The following is a 21,214-nucleotide window of genomic DNA, read 5'->3' as shown; positions in this document are numbered from 1 at the left end:
TGCGTCGGTCCAGACGGAGACGGAGCCAGAGGTATAGAACGACAGAGCAGGCACAGAATACAGAAGAACATGCAGTGAGACGAACAGACGCGCAGATTAGACATGAGGAGCAAGCGGCCGATACTGCGCGTCGGTCCACACGAAGACAGGACTTGGACTATAGGGCAAGGGAACAGCAACTAAATACAGTAGAACATATAGTTAGACGAACAGACGCGCAGATTAGAAACGAGGAGCAAGCGGCCGATACTGCGCGTCGGTCCACACGAAGACAGGACTTGGACTATAGGGCAAGGGAACAGCAACTAAATACAGTAGAACATATAGTTAGACGAACAGACGCGCAGATTAGAAACGAGGAGCAAGCGGCCGATACTGCGCGTCGGTCCACACGAAGACAGGACTTGGACTATAGGGCAAGGGAACAGCAACTAAATACAGTAGAACATATAGTTAGACGAACAGACGCGCAGATTAGAAACGAGGAGCAAGCGGCCGATACTGCGCGTCGGTCCACACGAAGACAGGACTTGGACTATAGGGCAAGGGAACAGCAACTAAATACAGTAGAACATATAGTTAGACGAACAGACGCGCAGATTAGAAACGAGGAGCAAGAGGCCAATACTGCGCGTCGGTCCACACGAAGACAGGACTTGGACTATAGGGCAAGGGAACAGCAACTAAATACAGTAGAACATATAGTTAGACGAACAGACGCGCAGATTAGAAACGAGGAGCAAGCGGCCGATACTGCGCGTCGGTCCACACGAAGACAGGACTTGGACTATAGGGCAAGGGAACAGCAACTAAATACAGTAGAACATATAGTTAGACGAACAGACGCGCAGATTAGAAACGAGGAGCAAGCGCCCGATACTGCGCGTCGGTCCACACGAAGACAGGACTTGGACTTTAGGACAAGGGAGCAGCAACAAAATACAGAGAGGCGACAGCGCATCCGTAGAAATAGTGGACGCAGACGAATGTTAGAAAGAGAGCAGGATAGAGTTCGTAGGGCCCAAGAAAGGAGCTTAATAGACCGCAGGTATATCTTGCGAGCGCGAGACACTCTGGCACGCCAAACTGCTCGAGCCGCAGCTCGACGGTCTGCAATTGACGCTGCCAGAAGTGCTAGTCAGAGAGTCAGCCAATATAGGAGCGATAGCCGAAATATAGCTGAGGAAAATTTGCGAAACGCCACCCGAATTCAGCAGGAAAGAGGAAATATGTCCCAGGAAGATAGGGTACAGACGGGACCCAGAGTCAGGCTTAGTGGCCTAGAAGCTCTGAAAGTAGCTTATAATAGGAATGTAAAGCTGGGTCCCGATCAGGTTTGCCTTTCTTGTAAAGGCCTGTGGTTCCCCAAACAAATCCGTAAAATTCCTCGCGTATTTTTAGAAAATTTTTGCGAGTTTAGCGCTGAAATCTTCGCTCTTGAGAGCTTTCTAGAACTACCTTCTGACTGCCAAACCTTAAAGTTCTGTAGAACATGTCACAGCAACATAAAACAACGTAAGAAGCCTAAGCTTTTTTTCCAAAATGGATTAGATTTCCCCGACCTGCCCGAATGCTTAAAGGGGCTTACTCCATTAGAGGAACGACTGATTTCTCATCGACTTCCTTTTATGAGAATTATTAGTCTATTAGACGGGGGGCGAGGCCAAAATGGCATTAAAGGAGCTGTAGTAAACGTCCGCGAGCTTTCCATGAAGCCCAGGTTGTTCAGCTCCACCTGAAACGTAGACAGTGTTTTAATCATGATTTCATGGCTGAAACCATTAGACCTCTAAAAAGTTTTTGAAGCCCTTCGTCACTTAATTACCACAGATCTTTATAAAAAGCATGATGTTGTAGTTAACCAGCAATGGATGTCTAGTTTTACATCCGATGTTGTTCAATTTGTAGCATCTCAGGCAGACGCAGCCTTATTAGAAGAGATGCAGAATAGAAATAGGAATGTAGACCCCGAGCCAGCCCATCCTGACGAGGATTTGGAAGCTGAACAGCTCAACCCCGGAGGTCAAGAAACTCTTCTTCAAAATAACATGGTGCTAGCAATAGCACCAGGCGAAGGCCAAAGACCCCTCGATATGATTTTAGATATTGACTCGGAAGAGTTATCGTTTCCCACCATTTATGCAGGCGTCAAGAGACCATGCTTAGAAAGTTATACAACCATAGTTAGATCAGAGCTTCGAAATGTAGATAGGAGAGGTTGTAGAACTGATAAACTGTTTTTCAGTTATAAGAAATTAGAACTCATTAAGATTCGCAATAATATTTCAATCTGCTTACGTAAGCGGAGCACCTCCAGTGCAGTAACGGCAGCTAACGCTCTTAATGAGAATTTCATAGGGGGTCTAATAAACCACGATGAAGGATATAGGGTTCTTCGAGATATTCGCTCTTCTCCGGCTCACTGGGAGGATGAAAAGAAGAAGGTTATGGCCATGATTCGTCAATTTGGCTTGCCGACTTTTTTCATCACTCTGTCTGCTGCTGAAACGAGGTGGCCAGAATTGCTTGTTTTGCTCAAGAAAACCGTAGATAGGCAGATAATTAGCGAAGAAGAGGCAATAGGTTTAGTACATGACGAAAAAGCTCGTCTTATTAGGGCAGATCCTGTTACTTGCGCTAGGTATTTTGATTATAGGTATCGAGAGATTTTGAAAGTGATGAAGAGTCCAAAGGGCATTTTCGGAGAAAACTTCGTCATCAAATTCTATTGGCGTGTTGAATTTCAACAAAGAGGTTCTCCCCACATACACGGCATGTTTTGGCTGAAAGATGCCCCAACAGTGGACTTAAATAGCACTGAGTCCATTTCAACAGTTGTAGCCTTCATTAATAAACACATTACAGTAGATTTTTCAGACTCAGAATTATCTCCGTATGTTGATTACCAAAAGCATAAGCACACTAAAAGGTCATGTCTTAAGGCAGCCAATAAAAGTGGAAAAGAAGTGTGTAGATTCGGTATTCCATACCCTCCAATGCCCCAAACGGAGATATTAAGTCCACTGCCGGAGGAAACTCCAAACCTTGATTTTCACCGAGGAAACTTTAAGAAAATTCAGGACCTACTAAGTTCTAATCAATCTCCTGAAATGATTGATCACTTGAGCATATTTGAGAATTTTCTTTCGCACGAGCAAGTGAGCCTCAATTACAAGGACTACAAATATGCACTATGTTCTGGTTTAAAGAAACCAAAAATTTTTCTAAAGAGGTCATTTGCTGAGATTTGCATTAATGCATATAATAAACACATTCTTTCAATGCAAAGGGCCAATATGGATATCCAATACATTTTGGACCCTTATGCGTGCTGTAGCTATATTATTAATTATATAAATAAATCCCAAAGGGGTATTTCAAAGCTTATGCGCTTGGCGGTAAGCGAAATTCAAGGGGGTAATTATACGATCAGAGAAAAGCTACAGCACATAGGTCATAGATTTATTTCCGGCACTGAGATATCTGCTCAGGAAGCCGTATATTGTTGTCTAGGCATTGCATTGTCCGGAACTAGCAACAAATGTGTTCTGATAAATACTTTCCCTCCAGAGCAACGAGTTCGGATGCTCAAATCCACAAGCATCCTACAAAATATGAATCAGGATTCTACTGACATATTCGTCAAAGGATTGCTGGAGCGGTATGAACAAAGACCAGATATTCTAGAGGGCCTGTGTTTAGCCGATTTTGCAGCAAATTATGAATTTTCCAAAAGCCGGAGAAGAGCTGGCCAAAATGATGATGAGGAGGACGAAGAAAATGAGGCCCTAGTAGATGTTTTTATCCCTCTCCGCGATGGTAGTGGTTTTATGAGGGAACGTAGCAAGCCCTCTATTATTAAATATTTTAAGTTTAATATAAACACAGATAGGCAGAATTATTTTAGAGCATTAGTAATGCTGTTTTTTCCGTGGAGAGATGAAGAGTTAGAGCTTATAGGCAAAAATTGCGAGGATGTTTACAGGGACCATCAGGAACTAGTTAGTTCGAACTTCCAGAAGTTCAATGCACTAGCAGACTTAGAAGACGTGCTTAGGAGGGCCATTGAGGACGAAGCCAATAGGGTGGAAAATGTAGACGAAGAGGCAGTTGATCAGGAAATCGATGAGGAGTTTAGGGTGCTAGCGATTCCTGAAATAAGTTCTCAAATAAATGTTCTGAACTTGAATGACCAGGCAACGGATCCAGATAGGAGTATTCGACTAGTTAAGCTTCCTCCGATTGTTTCCCTTTCATGTTTAGGCAACTTAATTCGATCGCTTAATTTGAAGCAAAAAACTTACCTAACACATGTTTTCCATAATGTGAGGAATAAGTCAATTTTTTATGAATTTGTAGGTGGCGGCGCAGGCGTCGGCAAGAGTAGAAGAATATCTACCATCTTTCAGACCATTTCCTGGGAGTTTAATCGTAGGCCAGGATCTAACCCAAATACTGTTAAAGTAATTCTGTGTGCTCCCACAGGAATTCCTTTCAGAAAGGAATTTTAGGTCATTGTTAGGTTTGGACTCGTCCACTACCAATTGCGATACGCATATTGACTGGGCGTTTTCGAACATTTCCGATAGCAGGGCCACCGCGCGCACCTATGAGACTACCTATAGTTATCATAGTGGAATTTTAGTGAATATTAGAGAGGCAGAAGTGTAGAGTTAGGCAGTGTATATATTCAAAATTTTGTATATGTATTATTAATTATAATTACTTTTTACTTTTATTACTTTTATTCTGTAGTTTTAATTGTACTTTATATGCACATATGTATGTACTTTAATTCTATTATCAAGTTTCAAGTTTTTATTTATTTTTACCAGTTTTATTTTCTTTTGTACAATTTATTGTTTGTAATTTTCGCGCAGTTAGTAGTTTTATGTATATATGTAGGTATAGTTTTTAAGAAGGATTGGAATCCTGTTTTTTTTTGGGGAACATGGAGCTTAAATGCGCTTATGAAAGCAGCTCAAGTCGACTCGTAGGTCCCCAAGATCATATTTTGGCTAGAGTGACCTCATTGCATTGCGATGGCCTCCCCGTGGTGTTCCCTGGGTACCAATTTAATATATGTATTAAATTGGTAGCTAATTCGAGCGGCGCTTACGTATAAATTATATAGTATACTTTAAACTCCTAAATTATAAGCTCACGTATAAACTGACTGAGTACCGGGTATAAGAGTTGTGACGCGGCTTAAGACGCGTCTCACAACGTTCCTCCTCGTTTTAATTTTGTTTATTATTTTACGAATTTATACAATTTGAAGGGGCGTGGCCGTGAACTAAGATTCGGGTTGTTAAAATGTACAATGAGTTAGAGCTCGTTTATATATAACGGGATCGAGTTGGAATTTTGTAGAACTAATTTGGACGGCTCGGCGACGCGCGGCGATCAACAATATTTTAGACTGCAACTATAAAAGGGCAAAGCACTGCAATATAAACAGTACGAAGGGTGCATACATATGCGTGTGCTTCTATGCACTGTAAGAGGGAGCGATGAGCGCGACCATGGTGAAATTACTAATAGGTGACGGATTCACCACAGTGCTTCTCATTCGAGGCCGATAAATCTTGTCAGTCGTTTGCCAAACGTCGACGAAAGAGGTTGCGTAGCGCACGAATTTTTTTCATTGTCTTCTTCTTTTTCTTCATTGTTTACGAATGAAGACAATGAAATTAAGTACTGTACATGCAAGTACTTTTTTATTTTGGATGTGTATTTTTTTATTTTTAGAAATGAACATGTCCCCAAAATATTGTTTTCTATGCCGATCCAAAACTTTGCATGGAAGTATTTTAGTTCCAAGAGATCTTAAGATTTTATTATAACATACCTATTAAAATGTTATTATTTGTTATGAACTATTTCGTTTCATTTATTATCGAACATCTTTTCTTTGCTGTCAGCAGAAACAATAAAAGCGAAGAGTGCAGAACGTAAAACGTTTGCTATCTGCTAGAGAGAGATAGCTTGCCTCTCTGAGAGCTGAGAGAGCGTGGTGAATAAGCTTATGGTCCTCCACTCAGCTGACGACGTTACCTATTAGTAATTCTACCATGAGCGCGACAATAGAAAACTAGTATAAGAGCGTATAAAGAGAGTATATGTACTTGTAAACAAGGCGAGCTGCTCTTAGTAATTATGTAGCTGCTGCTGCTCCGAACAGAATCCTAAGATAGATACCCGGTGGGCAAAGAGTGTCAAGATTCGATTCGATTCGAAATTTAAATACGAAACGAAGTTCAACGCATACTGTTTTTAGATGTTAAAAACGTCTTATAGATAATCGATGTGGCCTTGTGATCCTTACCAGAAAAAACTGGACAAAAGTATGCAAATTCAGACATAGCAGAATATTTCACAGTAAGAGCCCGTATCACAGAGAGTTCTGAGTCGGCTGTTTACAGATTTGTTTTAAAATACCAAACGCTGGAATAAAACCAACAAGCTTTTCAAATCGCATACGTATACTTTAACCATTATATTTATCCTCGACGTTTTTATACCCGGTAATCGAAGAGTAAATCGGGTATATTGTATTTGTGCGAATAACGGTTGTATGTAACGCACAGAAGGAAACGTTTCCGACCCCATAAAGTATATATATTCTTGATCAGCATCAATAGACGAATCGATTGAGCCATGTCTGTCTGTCCGTCCGTCCGTCCGTCCGTTCTGATGAGCGCCTAGTACTCAGAGACCATAACAGCTAGAGCCACCAAATTTTGCATCCAGACTTCTGTATGCTCACACTGTTACAAGTGCATTTCAAAATTGAGCCACGCCCCCTTCCGCCCCCGCAAATTCGCAACGCTATTCCGTAGGGAATGAGTATTTCTATCAGATCACCAAATTGGGATACGATTGGATCATTATTATAGCCACAATGAAGAAATTAATTTGCAGTGGCCAAACCCACCCCGTCCCGCAGCTTATATTTGTTTTTTACACATTTTCTCATTCACACTCTGCTTCGCGCAGTTTATGGCCTCTGCCCCTGACACGTCTCTGCCTCTGCCTCTGCCGCGACTCTGCCTTGACTCTGTAGTGTGTTGCTCTAGGGGAGGGTGGCGAGTTAAGGAGCGTGTTGGCGTGAGCGTGTTGTTGTTGTAGATGACAGATGAAGAAAAAATGTTAAATTTGACAAATAACCGCTAAGGTGCAGATGTAGTACTGAGTGCCGGGTATAAAAGTTGTGACTCGTAAGAAGCGTCTCACACGTCCCTACTGGTTTTAATTTAAAATTGTTTCTACATTTGTCATCTACATCTGCAACACTTCTCCCACCAACACTGACTGGAGTACCAGGTATAAAAGTTGTGGCGCGTTGCAGCTTCACATTACACAGTGATATTTTAGACTTTATATTTGATTGAAACTTGCAAAAGATTAATGTGTAAATTACGCACATATGTACGTATGCCATTTTTGTAATATTCAAAGAGTTTGTAAGACTGTATCGTAAACTATGATGTGTTCACCTGTGGGTCTTAAAAATGACAATACTCTGCAGGGCATTAACATATTTATAATGAAGTGAACAAAATTTCGGTATTTACATACATTATATGCATGTACCATTTAATGTTATAGTAATAGAAAAACAAATGTTTAAAACTATTATAAATATGAAAATCTACAATTTAAATCTAATTGTTCGTTGGTTTCTCTTTGATTTTTACTTCAGGCAGGGGCGACTTCGTCACTAGAGCAGGAGCAGGTGGGGAATCAGTCGCTGGTGCTTCGATGGCCTCGACGGTCTTTTGCTGCGCGTCGAGGTCAAGATTTTTCTTGGTCCTGTGAGTGGACAGCAAGAGGCTTTCCAGATTACCGAAGGGTGCCTCGATTAGAATGTACACGAAGAAGGCGAGCAGCAGTGTGAAACCAAAGTCGCCCCAGAAACGAAGCATCTAGAGGCAGATGAATTTCAGTCTTTAGCTGTCTCCCCGCGATCAAATAACATCTGTACCTACCACTTGATAGTCACTGAAGAAGGTGTTGGTGCGCGTAATGCCACCGTTGAGACTCTCGATGAACATGTGAAAGATGTAGGCGGAGTAGGAAAGTTTCGACAGAGGCTGCCACAGTGGCGACGCTAGGAAGCTGTTGGCCAGGCCGCCATAGCCGTGCATACAGGCAAACACTACCCAGCACAGCCCCAGGGGCCACGCAATGCGTGTCAGTGTCAGATTGAAGGCATCATTCACAATAGGCAGTGCTTTGTTGTTGTTGTGGTATCCATATAACGAAAAAATGCAGGTGAAGAGCAGGGCAAGGCTTATCAGCCAGCCCAGGAAAACCACAGTGCGGTTAAGTTTTACCGCAACGCCCCGGTTCGCGTGCAAGAAGTAACCGAAGAGGATACCTACAAGATATGGCGAGGCCCGAGTATGCGTGGAGAAGTATATCCTTGGCATTGCATCGCTGGTATGGGAAAAACTGAAAAAATTAAGAAATAATAACTGGTTTATAGTTCATCTGCATCCACCGATTTGCTATGTCCTATAGTGTCCTCACTTACATGGAGTGCTTGCCAATGACCATTGTGATAAAAAGGCCCGCAGCCAGTAGCAGCATTAGAACAAAGATAGCAGCCGCTCCCTTTTTGCCCCATTTGTACAGGGCAATCAGAAGGAGAGGTGAAATAATGTACAGTTGCATGTCCACAGCCAAATACCAGGAATGACCCAAGCACTGGAAAATTTCAAAACACCATTTGATGAAGCACCAGATGTCATTATTGCATTGTCCTGGGCAACTTACAATTGCGTCCGTGGCGTAGTTCTGAACATACAAGAGCGACCAGTACCAGCTCTCCTCGCAGATGGTATAATTGTCGAAAGTAACTAAACCGTAAAGCGGTCCGTCACCTGAAATGGGCAGGATCTTCATGTAGATGAGAATGGCCAAGGCCAGAACGGGTGTGAGTCGCAGATAGCGATGCAGATACATCATGGGTATGTTGAGTTTTCCTTTTGTCCTAAACAGCATACGAGCGGTTAGTATTCTGCTGATCAAAACGACGATGATAGTACAAACATACCTCTCCATGGTGCGCAGAGCGATTACCACGAGCAACAATCCGCTCAAGAAGAAGAAGGTATCAACTGAGTAAACCCCATACTGAATCAGCATGCTGTAGGCAGACTTGGTCCACTATGGCAAGAAAAATCGAGTTCAGCGTATAAATTTAACTTTTTTTTTTGGTTGGCAGTTAGTCGGGGCTTACAGTAAATGCTTGGATCAAGTTCAAATTGGGTCCCATGGCAGCCACCAGATAGTCATGTCCGTATACCACCCAGATGAACGACAGGCAACGCATTCCGTGAAGACAGTCAATAATATTGGGGTTTGACTTGGTGTCTACAATCCGGAAGAGTACACGCGAGTTCGCACGCGCCGAGAAGGCCTTGACGAGCGGTGAAAATTGTTCTACGAAAAAGAAGTTAAGGCATAATTTTAAATACATTTAAACTTGGTTTAGTCTCTGTACAGTCACTTACTCTGATCCTCAATGAATAAATAGTCATAGAACGTGGATAGGACCATCAAAGCACACAACACCGATAGCACAACTCTGGAGGGATGTGAGTAAGAAAATCTACCCAGAAATATCAGCATAGAAAGTAACTTACATGGTGAATATGGTGAGGCCATCATAGGGCTTCTTCTCGGCACTCCTGCACGTGTTCTCATCCACCAACTGATGGTCCGTACTAATCTCCACGTTGAGCAACTTCTCGAACAGCCGTCGCAGCATTGTGTCCATGTGAGCAGCTGAGCAGGATGCAGGAAAGCAGACCGCTGTCTTTATGCTGAGTAGCGACAAAGTGCTCGAGGCGAGCGAGACCTTGGCAAAGCAGTACTTTCCCCGGACGCTGTGACTTGTGGAGACAGCGTGATCAACGTTGAGACACTCGTCGTAGTTTCCAAGGTCTCTCAAGTTTCCGTAGAGGACTCCTGAAGGCAGTGAGCCCCACGAATCGATCACTTTAGATTTGAAAGAATAAAAAGATAGAGTATCAAAGGGTATCCCAGCATCAATGTAGAAATTAAATGTACTTCTGAGTGCCCAGATCTTTGCTGAGCCCAAGTTCTGTGTGAGAGTAGTGTCAGGTCTGCCAGGCACTCTAGATCCTGCGCGGAAGGAAGCGCACGGTTATCCTGATTCATTTCCATTGATAAGTCCGCCAGCGTAATGTTCTCATAGCAGTCAAAGAACTCTATCGCTAAGCGACGCAGTCTCGATGCGGCAACATAGTTCACGGGGGCCATGGGTATTGGTTGATGCTCAAGGCTGACACTAAAGCAGGCACTGGTAATGGCGCTGACGCTGCCGAGTGCCAGGGAGCACAACAGCAGCAGCTGGATTACTAGTCTTCTGGTGCCCATGTCTCGGGGTCTGTAGTCAGCGATTGATTGTTTTGCTAACAGTATTTGTCTGCTTTTATGTCCGAGGGCTTCAGCTCCGATAAGGGAAGGTCGTCCATAGCTGTTTTTGCCACAGAACGCTTCGTAGAGATCCACGGCCAAGCACCGGAGCAATTAATAGGTAATCTATTATCTCAAGAGGCTGATCAAGATTGGCTAAGTCTGCTAGTTAAGTTATCGGACAAGCGTGGTCAACATTGACTATGCTGCTTCTACACAAACCACTCAACCCGATCAAGCCAATGTAAAGAGTTCCCAGTACCATTTCTCATATGCGATAACAAATGCATAAACAGTCTGGATTGAGTTTAAAGAATTTGTGATATTTTATCGGTTGAGAAACGTGTAGCGTTCTGACTATTTAGAGTAGGTGTATTATAAGTATTGTATCATAAACTCTTTTTCGTTTAGTAACTTTACTTTCAAGCTACTTGGACTTTAATCGGAGTAAATTGATTAGGCAATGCATAGAAGAAAATTATAATGATGCACCAAAAGAAATACAGATTGATTGAATATTGCTGTTAATTATTGATAAGAGTGGTTGTATAACAACCAACATGCCTGAAACCTTCTAAGAATATTGAATAATATCTGAGGGCCACGGTTCGTATTGGCGATTAATGGGAATGTTCAAAAAGATTAAAATGCTTTGAAATTATTTAGAATCCTAAGATAGATACCCGGTGGGCAAAGAGTGTCAAGATTTGATGTTTTTGTTTTTGTTTGTTTGTTTTATTTTGTATTTCGTTGATACCGCACTAATTCAGCTTAACTACAAGAATTAAAGTTTCTAATATGTTTAATGGTGTCAATCGAAATCCAAGAAGTCAAGTACCAACAACCTTAGCTTGTCAAAAAATCCAATCTTCCAATCAGAGTCAACAGTGTGCGTCTGAAAAATGTTATTTCAATCGAAATTTAAATACGAAACGAAGTTCAACGCATACTGTTTTTAGATGTTAAAAACGTCTTAAAGATAATCGATGTGGACTTGTGATCCTTACCAGAAAAAACTGGACAAAAGTATGCAAATTCAGACATAGCAGAATATTTCACAGTAAGAGCCCGTATCACAGAGAGTTGTAAGTTGTTTTCAGATTTGTTTTAAAATACCAAACGCTGGAATAAGACCCACAAGCTTTTCAAATCGCATACGTACACGTTAACCATTATATTTATCCTCGACGTTTTTATACCCGGTACTCGAAGAGTAAATAGGGTAAATATTGTATTTGCGGGGAAAAAATGTAAGACACAGAAGGATGCGTTTCCGACCTCAGAAAGTATATATATTCTTGATCAGTATCAGCCGAGTCGATATAGCCATGTCTGTCTGTCCGTCCATCTGTGCGTCCATCTTGTTGAGCGCATCCAGATGGCTTTATGCTCACACTGTTCCAAGAGCATTTCGCCCCCGCAAAGGGCGAAAATCTGCGGTATCCACAATTTTGAAGATAAGAGATAACTAAAAACGCCATTCCGTAGGGAATGACCATATCCATCAGATCACCATAGAAGCGCACGCATATGTATGCACCCTTCGTTCTGCTAATACTGCAGTGCTTTGCCCTTTTCTTGAGTCAGTCTTAAATATTGTCGATCGCCGTGCATCTCTCTGAGCAGTCCAATTATTTCTACATATGTCCAACGCGAACCCGTTATATTCAGAACCCAGCCCTCAACTATTGTACATTTTTACAAAACGAATCGTAGTTCACGGCCACGCCCCTTTAAATTGCATATAATCGTAAAATAATAAACAAAAATATTAAAAACTACATACGGAGAATAATTGTCGTAGTCAATAGTCAGAGTTGCCGAAAAAGTTCGGCTGCTTCCAACATTTTGGTGACCCCGACGTGATCGCCGTGAACTTATAGTGCATTAAAGTGTTTAAACACTTAATTAATTAGATAATTAATTAATTTTGAACATATGCATGTATAACTCAACATTTGCTAAAAAAAGTAGCGAACCAAAAGTCGTTGTGGCCGACCGTGGTTCGCGTGGTTTAAGCCACGGCAGAGTGCCATGAAGCAACTATAAAAGGAGGTCTCGTCGGCAAAATTAAGAAGTTCCTGCGAGTGAAAAGTGCTAGTGAAAGGGCTCTCGCTGTAAGTGTGAGGGCAACGACAATGGAGTGTGCTGAGTAACCATTTGAAGGCAATGTTAAAAAACACGAGTTTAGTTTGTTTCATAATTTAATTTTTAATAGTTTGCTACATGATGGTAGTCTTTGTTTTTGTATGTTAATTTTCTTATTAAGAGCCTTAATTCTAAAATAAATTCTAATTTTGAAAAAAAGTCTAAATTACATCTAATGCCTTCGGCAGCCACTAACAATTTTTATACCCGGTACTCGAAGAGTAAATAGGGTATATTGTATTTGTGCACAAAGTAAATGTATGTAACGCACAGAAGGAAACGTCTCCGACCCCATAAAGTATATATATTCTTGATCAGCATCAATAGCCGAGTCGATTGAGCCATGTCTGTCTGTCCGTCCGTCTGTCCGTCCGTCTTGTTGAGCGCGTGGATCTCAGAGACCATATAAGCTAGAGCCACCAAATTTTGCATCCAGACTTCTGCATGCTCACACTGTTACAAGTGTATTTCAAAAATGAGCCACGCCCCCTTTCGCCCCCGCAAAAGGGCGAAAACCTCCCAAATCTAAAAACGCTATTCCGTAGGAAATAAGTACATATATCTATCAGATCACCAAATTGGGGCATTATTGGAGCTTTATTATAGCCACAATGAAGAAATTAATTAGCAGTGGCCAAACCCACCCCGTTCCGCAGCTTATATTTGCTTCGCGCAGTGTGTGGCGTCTGCCCCTGCCGTTCCTCCGCCTCTGCCATAGCCGTGGCTAAACCCACCCCGTCGCACAGCTTATATTTGTTTTTTGCACATTCTCTCATTCACACTCTGTTTCACGCAGTGGCCGCACACTGGCCGTCTGGCTCAGCCTCTGCCGCTGGCTCTGCCTCTGCCGCTGGCTCTGCCTCTGCCGTGAGTCTGCAGTGTGTGGGTCTAGGGAAGGAGGGCTAGCTAAAGGAGCGTGTTGGTGTCAGAAGTGTTGTAGATGTAGATGACAGATGAAGAAAAATTTAAAATTTGATAAATAACCGCTAATGTACAGATGTAGTACTGAGTGGTAGTACTGAGGGTATAAAAGTTGTGACGCGTAAGAAGCGTCTCACACGTCCCTTCTCGTTTTTTGTTTTGTTTTAAATCGGTAGTTATTTTAATTCTATCGCTAACTGTTCTTAAAAAAAAAAAAAAATTAATTCTAGCTGCTTAACTATTTTTATACCCGGTACTCGAAGAGTAAATAGGGTATATTGTATTTGTGCTCAAAGTGAATGTATGTAACGCACAGAAGGAAACGTTTCCGACCCCATAAAGTATATATATTCTTGATCAGCATCAATAGCCGAGTCTATGTCTGTCTGTCTGTCTGTCCGTCTGTCCGTCCGTCTTGTTGAGCGCCTGGATCTCAGAGACCATAAAAACTAGAGCCACTAAATTTTGCATCCATACTTCTGTGTGCTCACACTGTTACAAGTGTATTTCAAAAAAGAGCCACGCCCCCTTCCGCCTCCGCAAAAGGGCGAAAACCTCCCAAATCTACAATTTTGAAGATAGCAGAAAACTAAAAACGCCATTCCGTAGGATATGACCATATCTATCAGATCACCAAATTGGGATCCGATTGGAACATTATTATAGCCACAATGAAGAAATTAATTTTCAGTGGTCAAACCCATCCCGTCCCGCAGCATTCACACTCTGCTTCGCGCTGTTTATGGCCTCTGACACAGCTCTGCCTCTGCCGCTGCCGCTGCCTCTGCAGTGTGTGTCTATAGGGGAGGGTGGCGAGCTAAAGGAGCGTGTTGGCGTGAGCAGTGTTGTTGATGTAGATGACAGATGAAGAAAAAATGTAAAATTTGACAAATAACCGCTAAAGTGCAGATGTAGTACTGAGTGCCGGGTATAAAAGTTGTGTAAAAGTAAGCGTCTCACACGTCCCTTCTCGTTTTAAATGATTCCGATGGTTTGATTAATCCGCCATGCGAAACTTCGTCGACATAAGTAAGCGTGTTTTTGTCGGCCAAATTATTTTCAAATTTAAGCTTTCTTACCACGAACCCTGCTAGGTATTCCAGAGAGTCCTCCGTCAGCTCGTCCAGCTCGTCTAAAGCTGCGGTGCTCTCATCGATTTCGTCGACCTACTCTTCATCCTCTGCATTGAACTTTATTTACTGATTTTGAACTTAAATCTAAGTTCAACCACTCATCGGAAGTGTCTTCGCCCACATTTTGGTTTGTGGTTTTCCGTGTTCTTGGCTGAATAAAAAGAAAAGAATATACAAAAATTATAATAATTAAGGAAAAACATAAACATAAACTGTAACGGACACGGGAAGTGTCGTCTCGTCAGCACTCTCTGTCTACTAAAGGGTTGGCCGGCTAGGCTTCGGGAAAATGGGGTGGGTGTTGTGCTACGAAAACGAACTCCGTCACCTAACAAAATTTACGGGAAACTGGGATCGGAACTACAAACCCGGACGGAACTTAAGATCAACTACCGACTGTGAAGAACAAGGTGTTAGTGCTCCTCCCTCTTGACCCACCCTCCATGTAGAATAACATAAGAATATGCCATTATGATTCTCCCCAAAACCTTCTACCGCTGCGCTTAGTGCCTTAGGAACCTCTCCCAAAATAAAGATTAGCAATTCATGTTATATCGTTAAATTTTTAATTTAACTTGTATGACTTCATATTATTTATAACCCCCATTATTACAACCCAAACCCTTAAACTTAATGCATGTCTCATTGTGTTAGATGCTATTCTCCTGTACCGGAGTGTATGTGTATACTGTAAACTGTTAAAGAGATGGAGAAATATGAAAAAGAAAACCAAGAAGCATTATGAAGCGGTATTTTACTAATACCCTTCCATGGACACAATGAGACCGATGATACACCTTTTAGAATCTATTATTAACTATGCATGAATTTCACCTTTTTTCTTCTTCTTATTATACCCGGTACTCGAAGAGTAAATAGGGTTTATTGTATTTATGGGGAAAAACGGTTGTATGTAACGAATAGAAGGAAACATTTCCGACCCCATAGAGTATATATGTATATTCTTGATCAGCATCAATAGCCGAGTCGATAGAGCCATGTCTGTCTGTCCGTCTGTCCGTCCGTCCGTCCGTCTGTCCGTCTTGTTTGTCGGCTAGTTCTCAGAGACTATAAGAGCTAGAGCCGCCAAATTTTGCATCCAGACTGCTGTATGCTCACACTGAAACCAGTGTATTTTAAAAATTAGACCCGGCCCCTTCCGCCCCAGCAAAAGGGCGAACCAAACCTACAATTTTGAAGATAAAAGAAAACTAAAAACGCCATCCCGTAGCGAATGACCATATCTATCAGATCACCAAATTGGTATTCGATTGGATCATTATTATGGTCACAATGAAGAAATTAATTTGCAGTGGCAAAACCCACCCCGTCGCGCAGCTTATATTTGTTTTTTGCACATTCTTTCATTCACACTCTGCCTCGCGCAGTGTGCGGCCTCTGCCTCTGACACGTCTCTGCCTCTGCCCTGACTCTGCAGTGTGTGGCTCTAGGGGAGGGTGGCGAGCTAAAGGAGCGTGTTGGCGTGAGTAGTGTTGTTGATGTAGATGACAGATGAAGAAACAATTAAAAATTTGACAAATAACCGCTAAGGTGCAGATGTAGTACTGAGTGCCGGGTATAAAAGTTGTGACGCGTAAGAAGCGTCTCACACGCCCCTTCTCGTTTTCTTTGCTGCCACAACAATTTTCAGATCTTTTATCGGGTTTATATTTCCTTTTATTGTTTGTAGAATTTTCACCAGGTTTTTTTCTTAGTTACTATATGTACATTAATTATGTCTTCCACCTTTGAATGAAATATTTGCTCTGTGCAGTATGCACGTAGCCTAACTAATTTACACCCTCCAAAAGCTGCGTCTCCAGATGAGAACGAAGAAGGTTCTCGAAGGGCTAGCCGTAAGCCATGCTTGCGGTTAGAAAAGCTTGCATGTGAGCGGCGCTCGCACGTGCCATTTTCGAAAGAGAGAGCTTTTCGAGATAAAAGCTTCTGATCTTGTATGCGGGCTCTCTCTGGAATGTATGTACAGTGGGGAAGGTTCAATATTTTTGCGATAAAATAAGAAAGACTGTTCCCAAAAATAATTGTCTTAATACAATTTTAGTACAGGCATTCTAAATTTTATTTTTGGTCTGCAAAATACAACAAACCTACAAACAATCACGATCAAAACTTTTCTGAAACATAAGGCTAAACAATTGACAGTTAGTATTCTTAAAATCAATTATTTATACATTTATTGATACAGGTTTGTCATAACTTTTATAAATTTAAACTGAAGTGGAGTTGGATGGTCATACTGTCCATCTGTGGACCTCATGGCGTCGAAAAAGTTCTCAACAATGTCTTGGTTAAGACGACTTGTTAATATGTACTGTATCTCGTACTTTTCCGATAGATAGCAATACAAACCATCAAGGGATGCATTGACTAAAATGCCTTTTTGGAAGGGCAACTTATGAACTTTGCCAACTATCTGTGTGCTCATAATCTCAGACATTTTAGCCAAAATGCATCGTTGAACTTCGATTTGTTTGCCATAAGGCTGCGTCGACTCGATGAAATTTGCAGTTGACAATTTTGAGTTGAAGACGTCGAACCAATCATTGAGTATTTTAAAAAGATCAGCAGTATCGCATGCGTCCTGTACGACATTACCTAATGCATAGCATCTTCTAATGGCGCTGGCGGTTTTGTTGAAGTGGCGTTGCCAATTTGACCTTTTGTTTAGCAAGCGAGCCAACATTAACGTGATTATCTGTAATCTTGAATAAAATCGACACTTCTGACTTAGCACAGAGACTAATTGTCTGCTGTACTGTCGTCTGTGACGTCGCTTCGGCCGGGGTATGCTCGCCGCGCCGGGTTCACAGAAATTTATTGGTTTCTGGATGTGGTAGCTGAAAGGGAGGTTTCCGTAAGATCAATAATTAGGCGAGGATTTAGGCGGTGAAAGAAGTATGGCTTATATTGGTTCTTAAATTTACTGAGTATTGGATGTGCGACACTTTGGTGGGCCGGGCGGTTGTCTTCCTTCGGTTGGAGGCAGCTGCTCCGTGGGTGCGGAGTTTAGAGCCCGGTGATGTGATGTGATGTGGAGGTGTTAGACACGCTCCAAGGGGAAGATTTGTGGCGGAGGTTGAACACGCTCCGAGGAGAAGATTGTTGCGGAGGTTAAACACACTCCGAGGAGAAGATTGCTGCGGAGGTTAAACACACTCCGAGGAGAAGATTGTTTTCGAGGTCAAACACACTCCGAGGAGAAGATTGGTGCGGAGGTTATACTCCGAGGAGAAGATTGTTGCGGAGGTTATACACACTCCGTGGAGACGATTAACAAAGGTAGAGCCCACTCTGGAGACGGTTCCGAGCTGGGTGTCCACTTCTGGCGAGGATTCCGAAGTTGAAGTACACTCGGGGAGGAGGTTTCAGAGGTGGAGCACGCTCTGGTGGGGATTCCGAGGTAGAAGTACACTCGGGGAGGAGGATTCAGAGGTGGAGCACGCTCTGGTGGGGATTCCGAGCTAGAAGTACACTCGGGGAGGAGGATTCAGAGGTGGAGCACGCTCTGGTGGAGATTCCGAGGTAGAAGTACACTCGGGGGTGGTTATTTATTACAGGCCTACCTTTGTCGTCGGCACTGCTTAGTAGAAATTGGGAAGTTAATCCCAGGCTGTCTGTAGTAGACTACCAGGCTGTTCGAAATAAACTGCACTGATTCGGTCCGGCGATCCTCCTTATATTGCCGGCGATCAGCTGTTGGCATTCGGGATTTTTGTGTTTAGCCCTAACGCGTTCTGCGCCCGGCTGTTTAGTGTGGCCGTTTGAATATATATAATTGTGTAATTATATGTGATAATATTTAAATGTAGCTTGTGACGCCTGGGCGTGGTGTGGCGTGCTGGGCGCCACACGTCTTAGTTAATTTCTATCCGTTGATGATTAAACCGGAGTCGACATAGTGGTTCCGGACCAACTTTATCAGAAGTGGAGTGTCCGAAAAAACAGATTGTTTCCGCAACTCCTTGCAACCAGTTCGGAATAAAAATCTCGAAGTAAAAAGCCAAGTGCTGCTGGTTCGACCGAGTCGGAATTCAATCAATTTAATACTCTCCTTCTTTCAATTTCGCTATTCACCTGTTACATGCATGTTCTTCCTCTTTGTCTATCGATATTCACATATTACATGTATGTTCTATAGCACCAAACTTCTGTGAGCATGTCAAAATGCAACAATTCAATATCTTAATGCTACAAATTCATTTTAGTTGTACAAAATACTAATTGTTCCCGGCCATAAGCCCTTTGCGCTAATTTGGCGTAAACATGCTCCCGGCCTTGGAAGCTCCTTCCAACAATTTTACTATGGGTCTCCAATCGGTAACGGGCAGATCTTGTGTATGTTGCGCCTGTACAATCCTGATTTGGTTTTTATGGTGACTACACGAACTACACCATCAGTGCCAGGATGAACTTGATGTACACGACCCAGAGCCCATTGTCCTGGGGGTATGTTGTCTTCTCCCATTAAGACCAAAATGACTGGTTGAATTTTGTTGAATACCGAAGACCACTTGCTTCGCTCCTGCAACAACGTCAAATACTCCAGCGACCAGCGTCTCCAAAATGCATGGTGTACTGCGACGATTCTTTTCCATCGATTAGCAGCAGATAACTTCAAAATGTCTTCATCAAATGGCTCAGGCATGCAGTTGAATGGTCGACCAATTAAGAAATGACCCGGCCTCAATGCCTCGTAGTCATTACTGTCCGACGAAAGTGGGTGAAGCGGTCGTGAGTTCATCACTGCCTCTGCTTGTGCTATCGCCGTGACCAGCTCCTCGTAGTTAAGCGCTGTGCTATTGAAACTTCGCACCAACAATTGCTTCGCTACCTTTACCGCGCTCTCCCATGGTCCTCCAAAATGCGGCGATCGAGGTGGGATAAAATGGAAATTCACACCGAGTTGGCTGCACTGTTCCACAATTTGGTGCTTGCCACTGTCATTCCAGATCAAATCCGCTATTGCCTTCAGCTCCCGTGAAGCACCAACAAAATTGGTGGCATTGTCGCAGAACAGCTCTGCGCTGATCCCACGCCGAGCAAAAAATCGTTTGAGTGCGGCTATAAATGCGTTGGTGCTCAGGTCTGATACAAGCTCTAGATGGCAAGCCTTGCTCAAAAAGCACACAAAAACGCACAGATAAACCTTGATAGGCCGCCGTCCTCTTTGGTTGAAGTGCATCCATAGCGGTCCAGCGTAGTCGAGTCCAGTACGTTCAAAGGCCTTCACTCCTTGCTGCACTCGGCTTGCTGGTAAGGAACCCATAATTTGCGTAGCTAATATTGGACGTTGGCGAAAACATGCAATGCAACTCCTTATCGTGCTGCGAGCTAGTTTTCTAGCATTGATGACCCAAAAACGCTGTCGCACAAAAGCACATAACGCTTGTGCTCCGACATGCATGTTGCTTCGATGCGTATATTCAAACAATGATTTTACAACAATATGATTATTTGGTAAAAGCATGGGGTGTTTGGTGTCAAATGGTACATTGGCCCTAGACAGCCTGCCCCCTACACGAATTATTTCTATACCCTCAGACTGGTCTAGAAACGGGTTAAGTGCTTGAATTTTTGAAGAACTTATAATTTTGCCATTGCGTAATTTTTCGATCTCAGTGTAAAAACCTAAAGCTTGCAAATTGAATACTACATAATTCAAGCCACCTTTTAATTCGAGTGCCGTTAGCTCTTTAGCTCTTGTCGAATCAATCTTTTGTGCAATTTGACGCCACCGATAAATGAACCCAAATACTCTCGTTAGTTTTAAAAAATCCTTAGCATATTTGCTACCTCCTAATATGTCATCTATTATAATCTTTGGACAGGCTAGCAGGCTAAATTTGTTGTTTCGTTGTTCGGGGAGCCCCTCTGGACCTTGCCATTCCCCAAGTGTCCGCTGCTCATCCGGTAACTGCAAGAATTCTGGTCCTTGCCACCACAACGACGAAGCCTTTAGCTGACTTGTGTACAGCCCTCGACAAACGATATCTGCCGGATTTTGCTTCGATTCTATTTTGTACCACTCCTGTGCGTTCGACAGCTCTTGAATTATAGCTACTCTGTTGGCCACAAAGGTTGTCCAACGACTAGCATGCGATGCGATCCAACTCAAAACAATTGTCGAATCTGTAAAGTAACCGACCTTCGATAACGATTCGGGTGCACACCTTTTGATTTTTTCCATAAGCTGCGCTAACAGTCTCGCACCTTCTAATTCTAATCTAGGTAGCGATACTACTCGAACAGGTGCAACCTTCGATTTGGCTGCCAACAAATTTGCTGAAATACCTCCATGCTTATCAATGACGCGAACATATATCGCCGCTCCGTAAGCTCTACAAGAGGCATCTGCGAACCCATACAGCTCAACTCTGTCTGCCGATGCATGGACTGGCACTACAGCTCGTGGCAACGAACACTCATGAACAAGTTCCAATTCGCTTCTGTATTTCTGCCATTGTAGCGCATAGCTTGGTGGCAACTCCTCATCCCATTGCTGCTTTAGCAACCACAGTTCTTGCATGAAAATCTTTCCTAAA

At 42.7% G+C, this 21,214-nt stretch overlaps 1 protein-coding gene and 1 pseudogene across 2 annotated transcripts; both read right to left on the bottom strand.

Annotated features, from left to right (window-relative positions):
* Positions 1-7,667: 7,667 nt before the first annotated feature.
* Positions 7,668-10,563, bottom strand: LOC117892256 (annotated as a pseudogene).
* Positions 10,564-18,621: 8,058 nt separating this feature from the next.
* LOC117902179 lies at positions 18,622-21,214 on the bottom strand. 2 transcript variants are annotated; one of them, XM_034813340.1, is made up of 2 exons: positions 19,993-21,214; positions 18,622-19,919 (listed from the first exon to the last, which is right to left on the bottom strand). In XM_034813340.1, exons 1-2 carry the CDS (start codon positions 21,196-21,198, stop codon positions 19,899-19,901), a joined length of 1,227 nt encoding a protein of 408 aa, XP_034669231.1. In that variant the 5' UTR covers positions 21,199-21,214; the 3' UTR covers positions 18,622-19,898. Both variants share the same exon structure in this region, with proteins under 2 accessions (XP_034669231.1, XP_034669241.1).

The sequence above is a fragment of the Drosophila subobscura genome, chromosome A (genome assembly GCF_008121235.1).
Source record: "Drosophila subobscura isolate 14011-0131.10 chromosome A, UCBerk_Dsub_1.0, whole genome shotgun sequence".
Lineage (NCBI taxonomy): Eukaryota > Metazoa > Arthropoda > Insecta > Diptera > Drosophilidae > Drosophila > Drosophila subobscura.
The sequence above is the reverse complement of the archived record's forward strand: the minus strand, read 5'-3'. Positions and strand labels throughout refer to the sequence as shown.

Coding starts and splice junctions, on each gene's coding strand:
- LOC117902179 (XM_034813340.1), bottom strand. CDS start 21,198: ATGCAAGAACTGTGGTTGCTAAAGCAGCAATGGGATGAGGAGTTGCCA. Junction 19,920..19,992: donor GAAAACTAGCTCGCAGCACG/ATAAGGAGTTGC, acceptor CCTTACCAGCAA/GCCGAGTGCAGCAAGGAGTG.